Source organism: Theropithecus gelada, chromosome 8 (assembly GCF_003255815.1).
Source record: "Theropithecus gelada isolate Dixy chromosome 8, Tgel_1.0, whole genome shotgun sequence".
Classification (NCBI taxonomy): Eukaryota; Metazoa; Chordata; class Mammalia; order Primates; family Cercopithecidae; genus Theropithecus; species Theropithecus gelada.
Window position 1 is genome coordinate 3,479,712 of NC_037676.1, and position 14,685 is coordinate 3,494,396.

The 14,685-nt window shown below is 37.5% G+C and overlaps 1 protein-coding gene and 1 long non-coding RNA gene across 3 annotated transcripts in view; both read right to left on the reverse strand.

Annotated features, from left to right (window-relative positions):
• The window catches only part of ERI1 (exoribonuclease 1), a 94,635-nt gene that overhangs the window by 54,864 nt on the left and 25,086 nt on the right, over positions 1-14,685 (reverse strand). The window contains exon 8 of one of the 2 annotated variants that reach the window (XM_025395043.1): positions 10,067-11,256. The exons of the other annotated variant lie outside the window; for it this stretch is intronic. Coding sequence (XP_025250828.1) covers positions 11,014-11,256 — 243 coding nt within the window. The 3' untranslated portion in view covers positions 10,067-11,013. Of the gene's footprint in view, positions 1-10,066; positions 11,257-14,685 lie in introns of those variants that run through there. 2 annotated transcript variants of the gene reach the window in all.
• Positions 7,199-9,393, reverse strand: LOC112630631. The gene is made up of 2 exons (XR_003120903.1): positions 9,150-9,393; positions 7,199-8,965 (listed from the first exon to the last, which is right to left on the reverse strand). It is a non-coding gene; the product is annotated as an uncharacterized LOC112630631 (long non-coding RNA).

The window sequence follows — 14,685 nt, forward strand, 5'->3', positions numbered from 1 at the left end:
TCAACTATTTAAAAACTCATCCACAGCACAATCATTGTTGGACAGTCAAAACAAAAAGAGTTTAGTGATGCTGAGTATTTCAGTTGTACTTGGAATAATTTTCAGGACTATCAGAATTTTCATGATGCACTGAATAAAACCTATAGACAAAACTGATCACAAAAAAGAAAAAAACTGACCACAATCATATTGTGAAATATTTACTCCAAATAGAGTCAAATATCAATTTACTTCATCTTATGAAATGGGAAATATTTACCTCTTAACAGAAAATAAATTAGGTTCTAGATAGCTGCCAGTTAGTTTTTAGCAGGATAGCATTCTATAGGAAAAGCATAATCCTAGTAAAAGTTAATGTTATTTTTTGATTCCTAATTCTAACAAAAGCCAAACATCTTAGTTCAATATACGTACACACCTTTATTGAAAGAGTATCTTGCCTTTTATCAACCTAACTTGCTTCCTAAATAACTTGTTTTTGCCACAGATGACTGTGACTTGTTATAAGTTAAATAAGGGAAATTTTAAGTCTTGACACCTTCACTAAGCATTTACAAAAGGTGTTCTGTGATGGTTTTTAATGATTTTTATAAGTTCAAAATACACTAACATGAATTTTCAAGTCAGACTTTTTTTCTGACAAAGTCAGTAGTTTGATTTGATTCATGAAATGAATATTTTGCTTGATTTCATTATATGATGGACATGTACCACGAATTGAATGACTAAATCTGTAGTTCCAAGGTTTTGATGAAACACATAATAAAAATATATTTAAAGCACTAACTGTACCAAGAGTATTATATCCAAAATGCACAGGTTGGATTTTCCCAACCCTTTAAGAATATACTGAAATAAATAAAGGTTTTCCAGGTTAAAGAGTAACAGATATAATTAATAATCATTTGATAGTCTTGGTAAAGCCCTTTGGGTTTACATCCCTAAATATGAGAATGAGTAAATTCTAAGTAAACACCTCTAAAAGTTAGGCAACTTTCAAAATTCTGTTTTCAACAAAAATAAACAAGAAACTAGTCATGCTGTCAGCTGCAGAATGATTTATCATCCAGATGATAGATGACAATGTGATTTTTTGTCACAGAAATTAAAGAACTGAGTAAAAGGCTTTTAGGTAAAGCTATAGAATTGATGCTGGACCCTCTTTCATTCTAGCAATGTCATTTTAATTCAGCTATATAAACTAATTGTAAAAACATGTCATTAAAGAATTTCCAAAAATTTTAATATATTTATATCTTGATCCATTAGGCAAATGACTGAGTAAATATAGAATTTAACACATCCTTACGGTCACAATAAATAAACAGATCTCCATGCAACGTAGCCTCCACCTCCTGGGCTCAAGCAATCCTCCCACCTCAGCCCACCAAGTAGCTGGGACTACAGGCTTGTGCCACCATGCCTGGCTTAAGTTTTTGAATTTTTTGTAGAAAGAGGGTTTTGACATGTTGCCCAAGCTGGTCTCGAACTTCTGAGCTCAAGAAATCCACCCACCTCAGCCTCCCAAAGTGCTAGGATTACAGGCATGTGCCACTGTGCTCAGTCACATATAGTTTTAAATGTATATACATTTGTTGCAAAGATGTATGACAGTATGATCAATGACTTTCAGGCATAAAAATATAGAGTAAAACCTGATGACGACAAGCTACAAGATGAAAACCAGATGTAGTGGAATTGGTCCCTGTACTCCAGCCCAGAGCCTCTGCTCAAACACAGGAGCTGAAAGCTGTAAGCTTCTCTGAGATGGCAGGTGGTGGTGGTGGCTAGAAAGTGACTGCCTTGTCATCAATGGGGACTTTCTAAGTTTAGTGACTGGTCAGTTAATGATGGTGAAACAGTAAGCTTCACCAAAACTTTATTTCTGCATCTTTGTGCGACAGTACAAACTAAAATATATTTTTTCATTATTCTTGCAATAATATGACCCCACATTTTCACAACTCAATTTTTTGGGGTCCTACCTAGATATTGTGGTGGAGTTTTGCTGTACAGTACTCCCTTATCCACAGGGAATACTTTCCAAGAACCCCAGGATGCCAGAAACCTTGGATAACACCAAACCTGATGTTTTTTCCTATACTTATCTATGATCAGGTTTAATGTATAAATTAGGAAAAGAGATTAATATCAATAACTAGTAAAATAGAACAGTTATAACAATACACTGCAATAAAAGTCATGTGAATGTGCTCTCTCTCAAAATATCTTGTTACTGCACCTTGGATAACTGAAACCATGGAAAGCGGAACCACCGATAAGAGGGGACTACGTAGTACATTAGAATAAAATCTTGTGGGAGAACTGCAACAAAAATACACGTTCCAGGAGAAAGAGGAATTTTAAAAACCTTTATGTATTTTCTATGTAGATAATGGTACTAAATTTCTATGGTATGTAGACTCCACTGATTATATAATGAAGCCTGTTTTGTTTTAAAATGTCAATATTTATACTATGCTGGTATTGTATCTTTTGCCAATATTTAACTTAGGAACACCTCTAAATGTGCAAATAGAGAGTTTCCTTTTAAAACAATATTTTTTAAGTATTAGGGAGTACTTGTGCAAAAGTTTGAAAAATCAGTGCTCAACACAGAACAAAGACAAGCAATAACCTTTTTCAAGGCCAAAGATACTTGGAGCAGACTTTTTTTTTTTTTAATCAGCAATGTACAGACTGAACTACCAGGAAGGACAGCTTAACATTTGTTTGCTTTTCCTGGCACCTAGAGGGAAAGTCAAGCATAGACAGGGATTACACATTTCTACTGGAGATAGAGCCTGTAAAAATTTATTTATGGTGCACAGTAACAGAAAAGGGGATAGCTCATATCGGTAACTCTGCCAAAGCAGCAACTCATTCATCACAGCAGTCAAGACTTATGCTACCTTTTGCAATTTCAGGAATAGGTACTAACCTTGGAGGATATATTTTACCATCACTAATTATTTTTAACTAAGCACCCATTGTGTGTTAGGTTCTTGAGATACAAGAAAGAAAATGTGCCTGAATAATTTCCACTCCTGTTGGGGAAACAGAAGAAACCCCAACAACACAGTACAAATGAATCTCTGCAGCACAAATGAAGGACCCAATGAATACAACAAAAGTGCAGTGAACGAATAGAGGGAGTTGTTGAAAAAGGTCCGGGTCGTCTGGGAAGGAGAAGGCTGAAATCAGAGCAGGTCTTTAACAAAACAGAATCAAGAGGATAAGACTGATGGGCTAACTTCCTGGGGACAGAAGTAGGATGGTGCACATGCAATTCAATTATGATGGTGAGGCGAATAACTATTACCCCAGAGCAGATGGCTACTATAAAAGTTGGTAGATGGAAATCGGACTGTGAAGGGTCTTATATGCCAACAGAGAGCTGAGTTTCATCCCATCAGAAATGGGAAGGTTTCTGAGATCAGTGTGCAAAGCAACATTTTAGGAAGGTTTTTTAATGACAGTGGTATATAGGAAGAGACAGCAAGAGAGAAGTCAGTTAAATTTTAGCAATAGTCTGTGTAGCAATGATGAAAACAGGGGTGAGGATAAAGTGACTGGAAAATAAAGGACATTGTGCTAAAAGGGGGAAGGAGGGACCATGAGTTTCATGGTTTCAATCCTATGTGACTGTGATAATCGTGGTCCCACAGACAAAAATAAATCCAAAGGGAAAACAGGTCTATGTTCAAAGATGCAGAGATGGCAAGCAAGAATGGACACTTGAAAGGGAAGGCTCAACCTCTCCCTTCCATCAATCTGCCATTACCAGTGATGGTGTGCCACACTAAACTAGCAAGCAGAAAATCATAAGCTTTCTCCTCTTCTGTTCTTTTACTCAATTAAATAGAAAAAAAAGGACTTGTATTCTAAACTTGTTCTTGATCATACTATATACAGGCATACCTCAGAGATACTGCAGGTTCAGTTCCAGACCACTGCAATAAAGGGAGTATCACAATAAAGCAACTCACACAAATGTTTTGGCTCCCCAATACATATAAAAGTTACATTTAAACAATAGTCTATGAAGTGTGCAAAAGCATTATGTCTAAAAAATACATATACACCTGCAAGATTAAATTTCTAGAAAAAGCTAACAATCATGAGTGTTCAGAAAGTCATAATCTTTTTGCTGGTGTAGGATCTTGCCTCAATGTTGAGGGCAACTGAGTGATCAGGGTGGTAGGTGATGAAGATGGGAGTGGCTGTAGCAGTTTCTCAAAATGAGACAACGATGAAATTTGCTCCATCAACTGATCTTTGTGCTTTCACAAAAGATTTCTCTTTATCATGCTATTTGATAGCATTCTATCCACAGTAGAACTTCTTTCAAAATTAGAGTCAATCCTCTCAAACACTGCCACTGGTTTATCAATTAAGCTTATGTAATATTCTAAATCCTTTGCTGTCATTTCAAGAATGTTCACAGCATCTTCACCAGGAATAGATTCCATGTCAATAAATCACTTTCTTTGCCTATCTATAAGAAGTAATTCCTCAAGTTTTATCATGAGGTGGCAGCAATTCAGTCACATCTTCACTTCTAGTTCTCTTGGTATTTCCACCACATCAACAGTGACTTCTTCCACTGAAGTCTTGGGCCCCTAAAAGTCATCCACGAGGACTAAAATCAGCTTCTTGCAAATTCCTGTTAAGGTTGCTACCTTTACCTCCTCTCACAAATCACAAATGCTTGTAATGGCATTCAGAATGGTGAATCCTTTCCAGAAGGTTTTCAACTGACTTTGCCTAGATCCATCAGAAGAATCACTACCTATGCTAACTACAGCCTTATGAAATGTATTTATTAAATAATAAGACTTGAAAGCCAGAACTACTACTTGATCCATGGGTTGCGGAATGGGATATTGTTTGTAGGCATTAAAACCAACATTAATCTCCTTATACAACTCCATCAGAGCTCTTGGATGACCAGATGCATTGTCAATGATCAGTCATCTTTTGAAAAATTTTTTTTTCCTGAGCACTAAGTCTCAACAGCAGGCTTCAAATATTAAGTAAACAATGTTGTAAACAGATGTGCTGTCACTCAGGCTTTGCCGTTCCCTTTATAGAGCACAGGCAGAGTAGATTTAGCATAAGGGCCCTAGGATTTTCAGAATGGTTAATGAACACTGGCTTCAACGTAAAGTCCCCAGCTACATTAGCTCCTAACAAGAATCAGCCTGTCCTCTGAAGCTTTGAAGCCAAGCACTGACTTCTTTCCAGCTATCAAAGTCCTAGATGTTATCTTCTTCTAATAGGCTATTTCATCTACATTGAAAACCTGTTGTCTGGTGTGGCCACCTTCATCAATTATCTTAGCCAGATCTTCCAGATAACTTGCTATAACTTCTACATCAGCACTTGCTGCTTTACCTTGCACTTTTATTTTATGGAGACAGCTTCTTTCCTTAAATTTCATGAGCCAATCTCTGCTGGCTTCCAGTTTTTCTTCTGCAGCTTCCTCACCTCCCTCAACCCTCACAGAATATGAGTTACAGTCTTGCTCTAGATTAGGCTTTGGCTTAAGGAAATGTTGCGGTTTGATGTTTTATCCAAACCACTAAAACTTTCTCCATATCAGCAGTAAGGCTGTTTTGCTTTCTTATCACTTGTGTGCTCACTGGAGCAGCACTTTTAATTTCCTTCAATAACTTTTCCTTTGGATTTACAACTTGGCCAATTTGGATCAAGAGGCATAGTTTTCAGCCCGTCTTAGCTTTTGACATGCCTTCCTCTCTAAGCTTAATCATTTCTAGTTTTTGATTTAAAGTGGAAGACATGTGACTCCTCCTTTCACTTGAACACTTACAGGCCACTGTAGGCTTACTAACTGGCCTAATTTCAATATTATGTCTCAGGGAATAGGTAGGTCTGGAGAGGGAGCGATGGGGAAAACACAGACATTTATCAATTAAGTTTGTTGTCTTATATGGGTGTGGTTTGTGGTGCCCCAAAACAACCATGATAGTAACATCAAAGGTCACTAATTACAAGTCACCCTAAGAGAGATAATAATAATCAAAAAGTTTGAAATATAGGGAGAATTACCAGAATGTAAGACACATGAAGTGAGCAATGCTGTTGGGAAAATGACACCAATAGACTTTTTCCACACAGGATTCACACAAACCTTCAGTATGTTAAAAAAAAGAAAGAAAAGAAAATAGTATCTGTAAAGTACAATAAAGAGAAGTGCAATAAAAAGAAGCATGCCTTGTGGCTCCACAATGATTGAGCAGTATTCATCCTAAAACAAATCTAATGAAACTTAACTTGAGAACATTCATTTGCAAGTAGAAAAGCAGATCTGGTTTAAAGCCTCAGGCATCAGCCCCTTACCCAAGTCTTGGTAAGGAATCCAGAAAAACAATTACTTCCACCTCTTAATCCATCCGTCAGGCTTAAGCCCTTTAGCCTGTGTCATTATAAACTCAAGACACTAACATTTCTCATCTCAAGAACACTGGGGAAATTTTAAAGCAAAAATCCTTCTCCTTCTCCACTTATCCCCATCTCCAAAAAACCTCAGAGCTGGTTACATTAGAAGTTAAAAATACTTTATATTGCTTCAAAGAATGAACATCAAATTATCTGATTTGCAGCATTTAGTAAAACCGCATTGAAAATGTCTAGTTTAAACTGTAGCAGAAAGATGTTTATTCTACCTAGGACAACCTATCTGTTCCTGGAATATCAGGTTAAGCCAAAGTCTACGAGGGGAGGCAGCATACATAGCACAGGGGTAAAGAGCAGTGGCTCAAGTCAGACTGCCAGAGTCTACAGCTCCCACAACTTAAACTTTGGCAAGTTAACTACTCTGGACCTAATTTTCCCACCTGTACACTGGAGAGAAGGCCTCTCTCCCTCACCAGATTCTTATTAAACAATGGGGTAAAGTACTTAACAGTGTCAATAAATGTTTGGTGCAAGTATCATCATTGCACCTTAACATTCAGCTCTAGGCTCTCATGTTATCAGTCCCATTTCTTGTTTGTTGATGCAACTTACATATTGCATTCGATAAGAGAGGTAAGGGTAGGCAAACTTTCTCTGTAAAGGGCCAGACGGTATTTTTGGCCTTGCTGGCCAGATGGTACCACTGATGCAGCTATTCAACTCTGCCATTGTAGCACAAAAGTGGTCAGAGATGACATGAAAACAAATGAGAATGGTAGTTCTTTCCAAAACTTTATTCAGAGAAACTAAAATTTCGTGTAATTTTCATATTATACAAAATACTATTTTGAGCCATTAACAAATATAAAAACCATAGTTTGTAGGCCATACAAAAACAGGCAGCAGGCCAGATTTGGCCCAGGGGTGGCAGTTTGCTGACCCCTGCTCTAGATTAACAAATTTATTGGCTTTGGAAGCTCTGTGGGGCAGGGAGGCTTGAAATACAGGTTGGTGGTGCAGAAGAAAGAGGAAATTGCTAAGTGTAACAGAAAAAAGATGTAAGGCTGTCCTTTATTTATCAACGCTGGATTCAACTATGTGCAAAACATTTTATCATATGTCGCTGGAATCAAAGATGCAGAAGTCACAGTCTCTGGTCTCAAGGAGCTTATACTTCTCCATGGTAGCTTAGAAATGGAAAGTCTTCCTTCAGAGTACAATACATCCTTCCCAGACTTTTACAATGCACCTGTGTGTGCTCATCTGTGAGGCAGGTAGTTTCTCTGGCACCTCTACCTACAGCTGAGGCCAAACACGCATTATTATCTTGACCACCTGTGCTTCTTCCCCTCCCCCATAATCCTACTACCAGTTTTTCTCCTGGTCTCCAAATTATTGTTTTGTATTATCATTTTGGGGATAATACTTGGGGTGATATACTAAAAGTCAACTGGTCCCATCTTTTAAAAAATTACCATTTTCATTAGTCTTCAGAGATACCCTCTCTCTTTTAATAGGTAACATGCTTGTGACTCCTGTGTTTTTTTGTTTCAATCCAGGCAGAAACTTCTCCCTAGGAGGCAGGATAAACAGCTCTATCTCAAGGCAACAAAGACACGTCACAAAAACATTTTTTTCAGAGCAAATGTTAAATACTTGATCCAAAAGAACACAAATAAAGACGAAATATAATGCTCTATTATATTTTTCAGTTGGTTATAAAGATCGTGGATTCGAAAAAAATCAGCAGAAATCCACTATGTCAATGTCAGAGCAAATGAAGCATAGAATAAAAATTAACATAGCTAATAATTAATAAATTGTAAATACTATTAATAAGTAACAATAATAGAGTATACTAATATTGTTTTCGTGGGGATACCAGAAAGACATCCATCTCTTACGTGTTTCCTTGTACAAAATTGTACTATTTGTCTTTGAAAGACAACACAATAAAAGTCAGAGTAAAAAGCAGTACTCTCAATGTTTAGTATAATCGCATCAGAAAAATCCCAAATCAAATTGGAGGAGAGGACAGAGACTCAACAGAGGAATTAAAATGGGTTAAGACAGTAAAAATCTATGGCTGAGCGCAGAGGCTCACATCCGTAGGAGGACAAAGTGGGCAAATCACTTGAGGTCAGGAGTTCGAGACCAGCCTGACCAACGTGGTGAAACCCCCATCTCTACTAAAAAAACAAAAATTAAGCAGGTGTGGTAGCGCGCGCCTGTAACCCCAGCTCCTCAGGAGGCTGAGGCAAGAGGATCTCACCTGAGCCCAGGAGGCGGAGGTTGCAGTGAGCCAAGATCACACCACTGCACGCCAGCCTGGCAGACGAGCAAAACCTATCTCGAACAACAACAAAACATAGGGTACTGAGAGCTTATAATGTTGAAGGTCTTAAAAAGAAATACAACATAAGCTTGTTGGTACTTGGCAAAACGGAAAATAGGCAAAGAAATTAGCAGATAGAGCTAAAACAAAACCGGAAACGTAGTATTTCCTTGTCATCATCAGATTTTCCAATTGCAGTTTCAGCTATTCCTGTGCGACTCTGGAAGTGCTGAGAGGCAATTAGAGTTCTGCTAGAGCATGGATTTGAATTCCACAGTAGGATGGCTATATGGAAAAAATCACCTAAAGAGTGTCTAGATCTCCTGCCATCTGTGATTTGCTATTTTCTACTCCTTTGCCCTGGCACAGTAAGGATTTGTAGGAAATTCTTTACGACATTCATTAATACTTTACAGTTTATCATACAGTGCTATCTGGGATTCACAAACATCTCAGCATATATCTGTCTTATCCTAAGAGTTAACTGTATAAACTTAAAGCACTTAGATTTCCTTATTTTACTATAATCTGTAACAGTTTATCTAGGAACACCACACACTCATGCCTTCTGTTATTTACACATTATTCTTTATGACACTGATTATATGACTACTGCTCAAAAGCAGAAATTTATTGGCTTAAGAAATCTACCGCCCTGGGTCAGGCGCGGTGGCTCACGCCTGTAATCCCAGCACTTTGGGAGGCCAAGGTGGGTGGATCACGAGGTCAGGGGTTCGAGACCAGCCTGACCAACATGGTGAAACCCCATCTCTACTAAAAATACAAAAATTAGCTGGGCGTGGTGGCGGGAGCCTGTTAATCCCAGCTACTCAGGAGGCTGAGGCAGGACAATTGCTTGAACCCGGGAGGCGGAGGTTGCAGTGAGCCGAGATCGCGCCACTGCACTCCAGCCTGGGCAAAAGAATGAGACTACATCTTAAAAAAAAAAAAAAGAAAAGAAAAAGAAATCTACCGCCCTATGTAGGTAATTCCCACACCAAGCAAAACGTCTACTTTCCTGCTTTTCACCCTATATATCAGGTTTGGAAACCTTTGAGGAAATTCATTTGATTATAAAATATAAATCTTCAGAATAAAGTAGCATCACAATTTTTATTAAAAGGTAAAAGGCAGGAAGCAAGCAATGTCAATGAAATCAAGAAAAATTGTCCCCTGAAATCAAGAAAAATTCAATTCTGAAAATACATGGGTTTAGCCTCTAGATAAGAGTTCTACCCTATCAAGTCGAAATGCATATTTTTGTTTTTAGATTTAGTTAAGAATAACTCAACAGTTAGCAGCCACTTACTATGTAAAATCAGAAAAAAGTATTTTATTGACTAACTTCACTGGTGGCCAATGAAGTTTTTTAATAACAAAAACATAATATGTGGTAGAAAGTATTGACTTTATTAACCTCACTTATGATATTGAATACAAAGTAAAATTAGGTGGTGACCCTTAATTTTCAGTCTATTTCAAAGCATGGTCCCTCAGATTGAAGAATTAAGGCATATATATGTCAAAAAAGGAAGGAGAATCAAACAACCAAATCCAAAAAGACGCCAGTGATTTATGTATTATGAAGTTTGAGCTACAGCCCTTATGATAGTCCTTTCAGTATTTTCTTCCAAGTTCTCATTAATTCCTTCAGTAACTGAATTTTTAACCAGATCCTATAATCGATCACAATTCTTCCAATTATGAGTTGAAAAGAAACACAGGCAAATATGTATACCAAGTACCTTATGAAATTCATCACATACATGGTGAACTTCATATATAAACTCTGAAAAATCAAAAGGACTATGATATTCTTGAAATCCAAAGGCTAGATAAGACCTACTTTCCAATCACTTCTGCATTTTAAGATATGGTTTCATCTAGTGATGTTAATAAAGAAATACATTACATATTTTAACACCAGTATGATATGACATTCAAGAGAACAGCCAATGAGATTTTGCATTTTAAAACCAAAGAAAATATAGTGAACACCTTAAATTATAAAAGTCAGTTCAAGGCAGGAACTGTTACTGTGTAACGAATACTGCTCTTATCAAAAGTGCTGGTGACAGAATTCAGTACGCCTTCCTGCAAAATCTGTTCACATACATCTATCTATCTCTATCACCTGTAATAAGATCTTAAATGTTTTAAGGTGCTTAAAGTTTGCACTATAGGACTAATTCAATGAGATTCATCTGCTACCTCTTCATAGCAACTTCAATTGGAATGATCCACACACAAAACGGCTGTTACTTTCTAAAATGTGGCATTTGTGGCGGTGGAGTGCCCTCTATTGGTAAGGAAGAGGACACACTCATTAGCTGTCCTGCATGTATTTTCTCGTTGATTCGGAGTTCACACCCATCCTGAAGCATTCGAACTGCTATTCGGGCGATATTCTTAGAGTCATCAAGACCACAGTGAGGCCGCCCATCATAATCCATTCCTAATTTTTCAAGCATTATTGTCAGTTTGGTTTGGCTTCTAGGAACCTGAAAAATAAACAGCTTAGTAAATAATTCTTTGGTGTTCTAAACTGTAATATAAGCCACAGTTAAGCTGAAAAATAGGAACTGAAAATTAGCACAAATAGCTAAATAAAGCTAGGCAAAGGGCAATACCCCCAGTCAAATAAGGCAAATAAAAAACTCAGGCCTGGCAATGTGGCTCAAAGCCTGTAATCTCAGCACTTTGGGAGGCCAAGATGGGCAGATCACTTGAGGTCAGGAGTTTGAGACCAGCCTGGCCAATATGGTGAAACCCCATCTCTTCTAAAAATACAAAAAAATTAGCTGGGTGAGGTGGTGCACATCTGTAATCCCAGCTACTCTGGAGGCTGAGGCAGGAGAACTGCCTGAACCTGGGAGGCGGAGGCTGCAGTGAGCTCAAATCAAGCCATTGCACTCCAGCCTGAACAACAGAGCGAGACTCCATCGGGGAAAATAAAAGAAAAAAAAAAAAAACCTCAAATTTTCAGAGTTCTAAAATATGATCTTAGAGTTTTAGCTGAAAATACAGACCGAATCCTCAGACATCTGAAACCTCTGCAGTTTTAAAATTTAAAAATAATTTATTAAAGGGAATGTATTGTTCAGGACATGTAAGTTGAATCTACCTTTCTAAACCAAATTAGTTATTTTACATGGTATTTTTCTATCATCTTTTACTTTACTTGACTGATTTCTTAGATAAAAAGACTAGCCTTTTGGGATGGCTAAAGATAATGAAGATTAAGAATGAAAGATGATGTCGTGTGATGTTTTTCAAGTTATTTAAAACCTGTTCCTTGATAAACTAAAAAAAAAAAAAAAAAAAACTCACACTCCCCAAATTCCAATATGCACCTCCACTTTTAAGAATTATTGGCTGGGTGTGGTAGCTCAAGCCTGTATTCCCAGCACTTTGGGAGGCCAAGGAAGGTGGATCACCTGAGGTCAGGAGTTCGAGACCAGCCTGGTCAACACGGTGAAACCCCATCTCTACTAAGAATATAAAAATTATCTGGGTATGGTGGTGTACACCTGTAATCCCAGCTACTCAAGAGGCTGAGGCAGAAGAATCCCTTGAACCCGGGAGGCAGAGGTTACAGTGAGCTGAGATCACTCCACTGCACTCCAGCCTGGGCATCAGAGTGAGGTTCCATCTCAAAAAACAAAAACAAACAAAACAAAAAAAATTGTTATATTTTGGATCTCAGCTTCTTCATCCATAAAATGGGACTAACGGTTCTACTATTTACTCATAGGGTTACTGGGATAATCACAAAGCAAATCATGTAAAATATCCATAATTATCTTAAGCTGTTATACTGCAATATATCTTGTACCTTCCACTAATTATCACTTGGAAAATGCACTTCTAAAAATAACTTTTCCAAAATACTGGATAACTTAGATGGAAGGGACAAATTACTGGAAATACACAACTTACCAATAATTGAATTACAAAGAAACAGAAAATCTGAATAGACCTATACCTAGGAAGGAGACTGAATCAATAACTGAAAACCTCTAACAAAGAAAAGCTCTGAACCAGATTACTTCACTGCTGAATTCTAGCAAATATTTAAAGAATTAGAACAAAGTCTCCTCAAACTACCACAAAAAAACTGAAGAAGAAATACTTCCCAACTCATTCCATTAAGGTCAGCATCACGTTGATGCAAAAGCCTGACAAAGACCTCATGAGGAAAGAAAATTACAGATTGCCGGGCGCGGTGGCTCAAGCCTGTAATCCCAGCACTTTGGGAGGCCGAGATGGGCGGATCACGAGGTCAGGAGATCGAGACCATCCTGGCTAACACGGTGAAACCCCGTCTCTACTAAAAATACAAAAAACTAGCCGGGCGAGGTGGCGGGCGCCTGCAGTCCCAGCTACTCGGGAGGCTGAGGCAGGAGAATGGCGTGAACCCGGGAGGCGGAGCTTGCAGTGAGCTGAGATCCGGCCACTGTACTCCAGCCTGGGCGGCAGAGCAAGACTCCGTCTCAAAAAAAAAAAAAAAAAAAAAAAAAAAAAAAAAAAAAGAAAATTACAGATCAGTATCCCCTATGAATATCATGACGCAATAATCCTTGACAAAATATAAGCAAACCTAAATCAGCAACATATTAAAATAATTATGTGCCATGACCAAGCCGGATTTTATCCTGAAATGCAAGGATGGCTCAACATTTAAAAAACAATGTTAACACAACCATTAACAGAAGGAAGGAGTATAGTAATTGAAAGACAGTGGTGTTAGCATTAAGATAGACATATAAACTAATAAAACAGAATAGAGTCTAGAAATAAACCTTCACAAATACACTGAATCAATGGGGAAAACAACGGCCTTTTCAACAAATAGTGTTGGGAAAACTGAATATCTACGTGCAAAAGAATGAAGTTGGACCCTTATCTTACACCATATACCAAAATTAACTAAAATTGATGGAAGACCTAAATGTAAGACATACAATTATAAAACTCTTAGAAGAAAACCTATGGAAAAGGCTTTATGACAATGGATTGGATAATGATTTCCTGGATGTCACCAAAACACAGGCAACAAAAGAAAAAATAAAGTGGACTTCATCAACATTAAAAACCTTATTACTAAAGACATTATCAGTAGAGTGAAATGGCAACCCATGGAACAGAAGATACATTTGCAAGAATATATCTGATAAGGAATTAATATCCCGAATAAAGAACTCCTACAACTCAAAACATCATGATACCTCACATTTAGTAAATGAGGAAAGAACCTGAATAGACATTTCTCCAAACATGATATGCCAATGGCTAATAATCACATGAAAAGATGCTCAACGTCACTATTAGGGAAATACAAATCAAAACCAAAATGAGATACCACTTCACACCTATTAGAATGGCCATAAACAAACACATACACACACACACACACACCAGAAAATAACAAGCATTGACAGGGATATGGAGAATGTAGTACTTTGTGCATTGCTGGTGGGAATGTAAAATGGTACAGCCACTGTGCGAAACAATGTGGAGATTCCTCGAAAAAATTAAACATAGGATGAGCACATGATTCAGCTTCTGGTTACACAGGAAAAAGAATGATATTTGTACACCCATGTTCATAACAGCACTAGTCATGATTGCCAAAACATGGAAGTAACTTAAATGTCCATCAAACGATCAATGGATTTTTTTTTTTTAATGTGGTACAGGTTACGTATTCCTCATCTGAAATGCTTGGGACCAGAAATGCTTTGGATTTGAAATGTTTTGGATTTTGAAATATTAAATGTTTACATCACACCACTTTTGCATCCCTCATCTGAAAATCCAAAAATCCAAAACCTGAAATGCTACAATGAGAACTTCCTTTGACTACAATGTCAGTGCTCAAAAAGTTTCAGATTTTGGAGCATTTCAGATATTGAATTTTGGGATTAGGG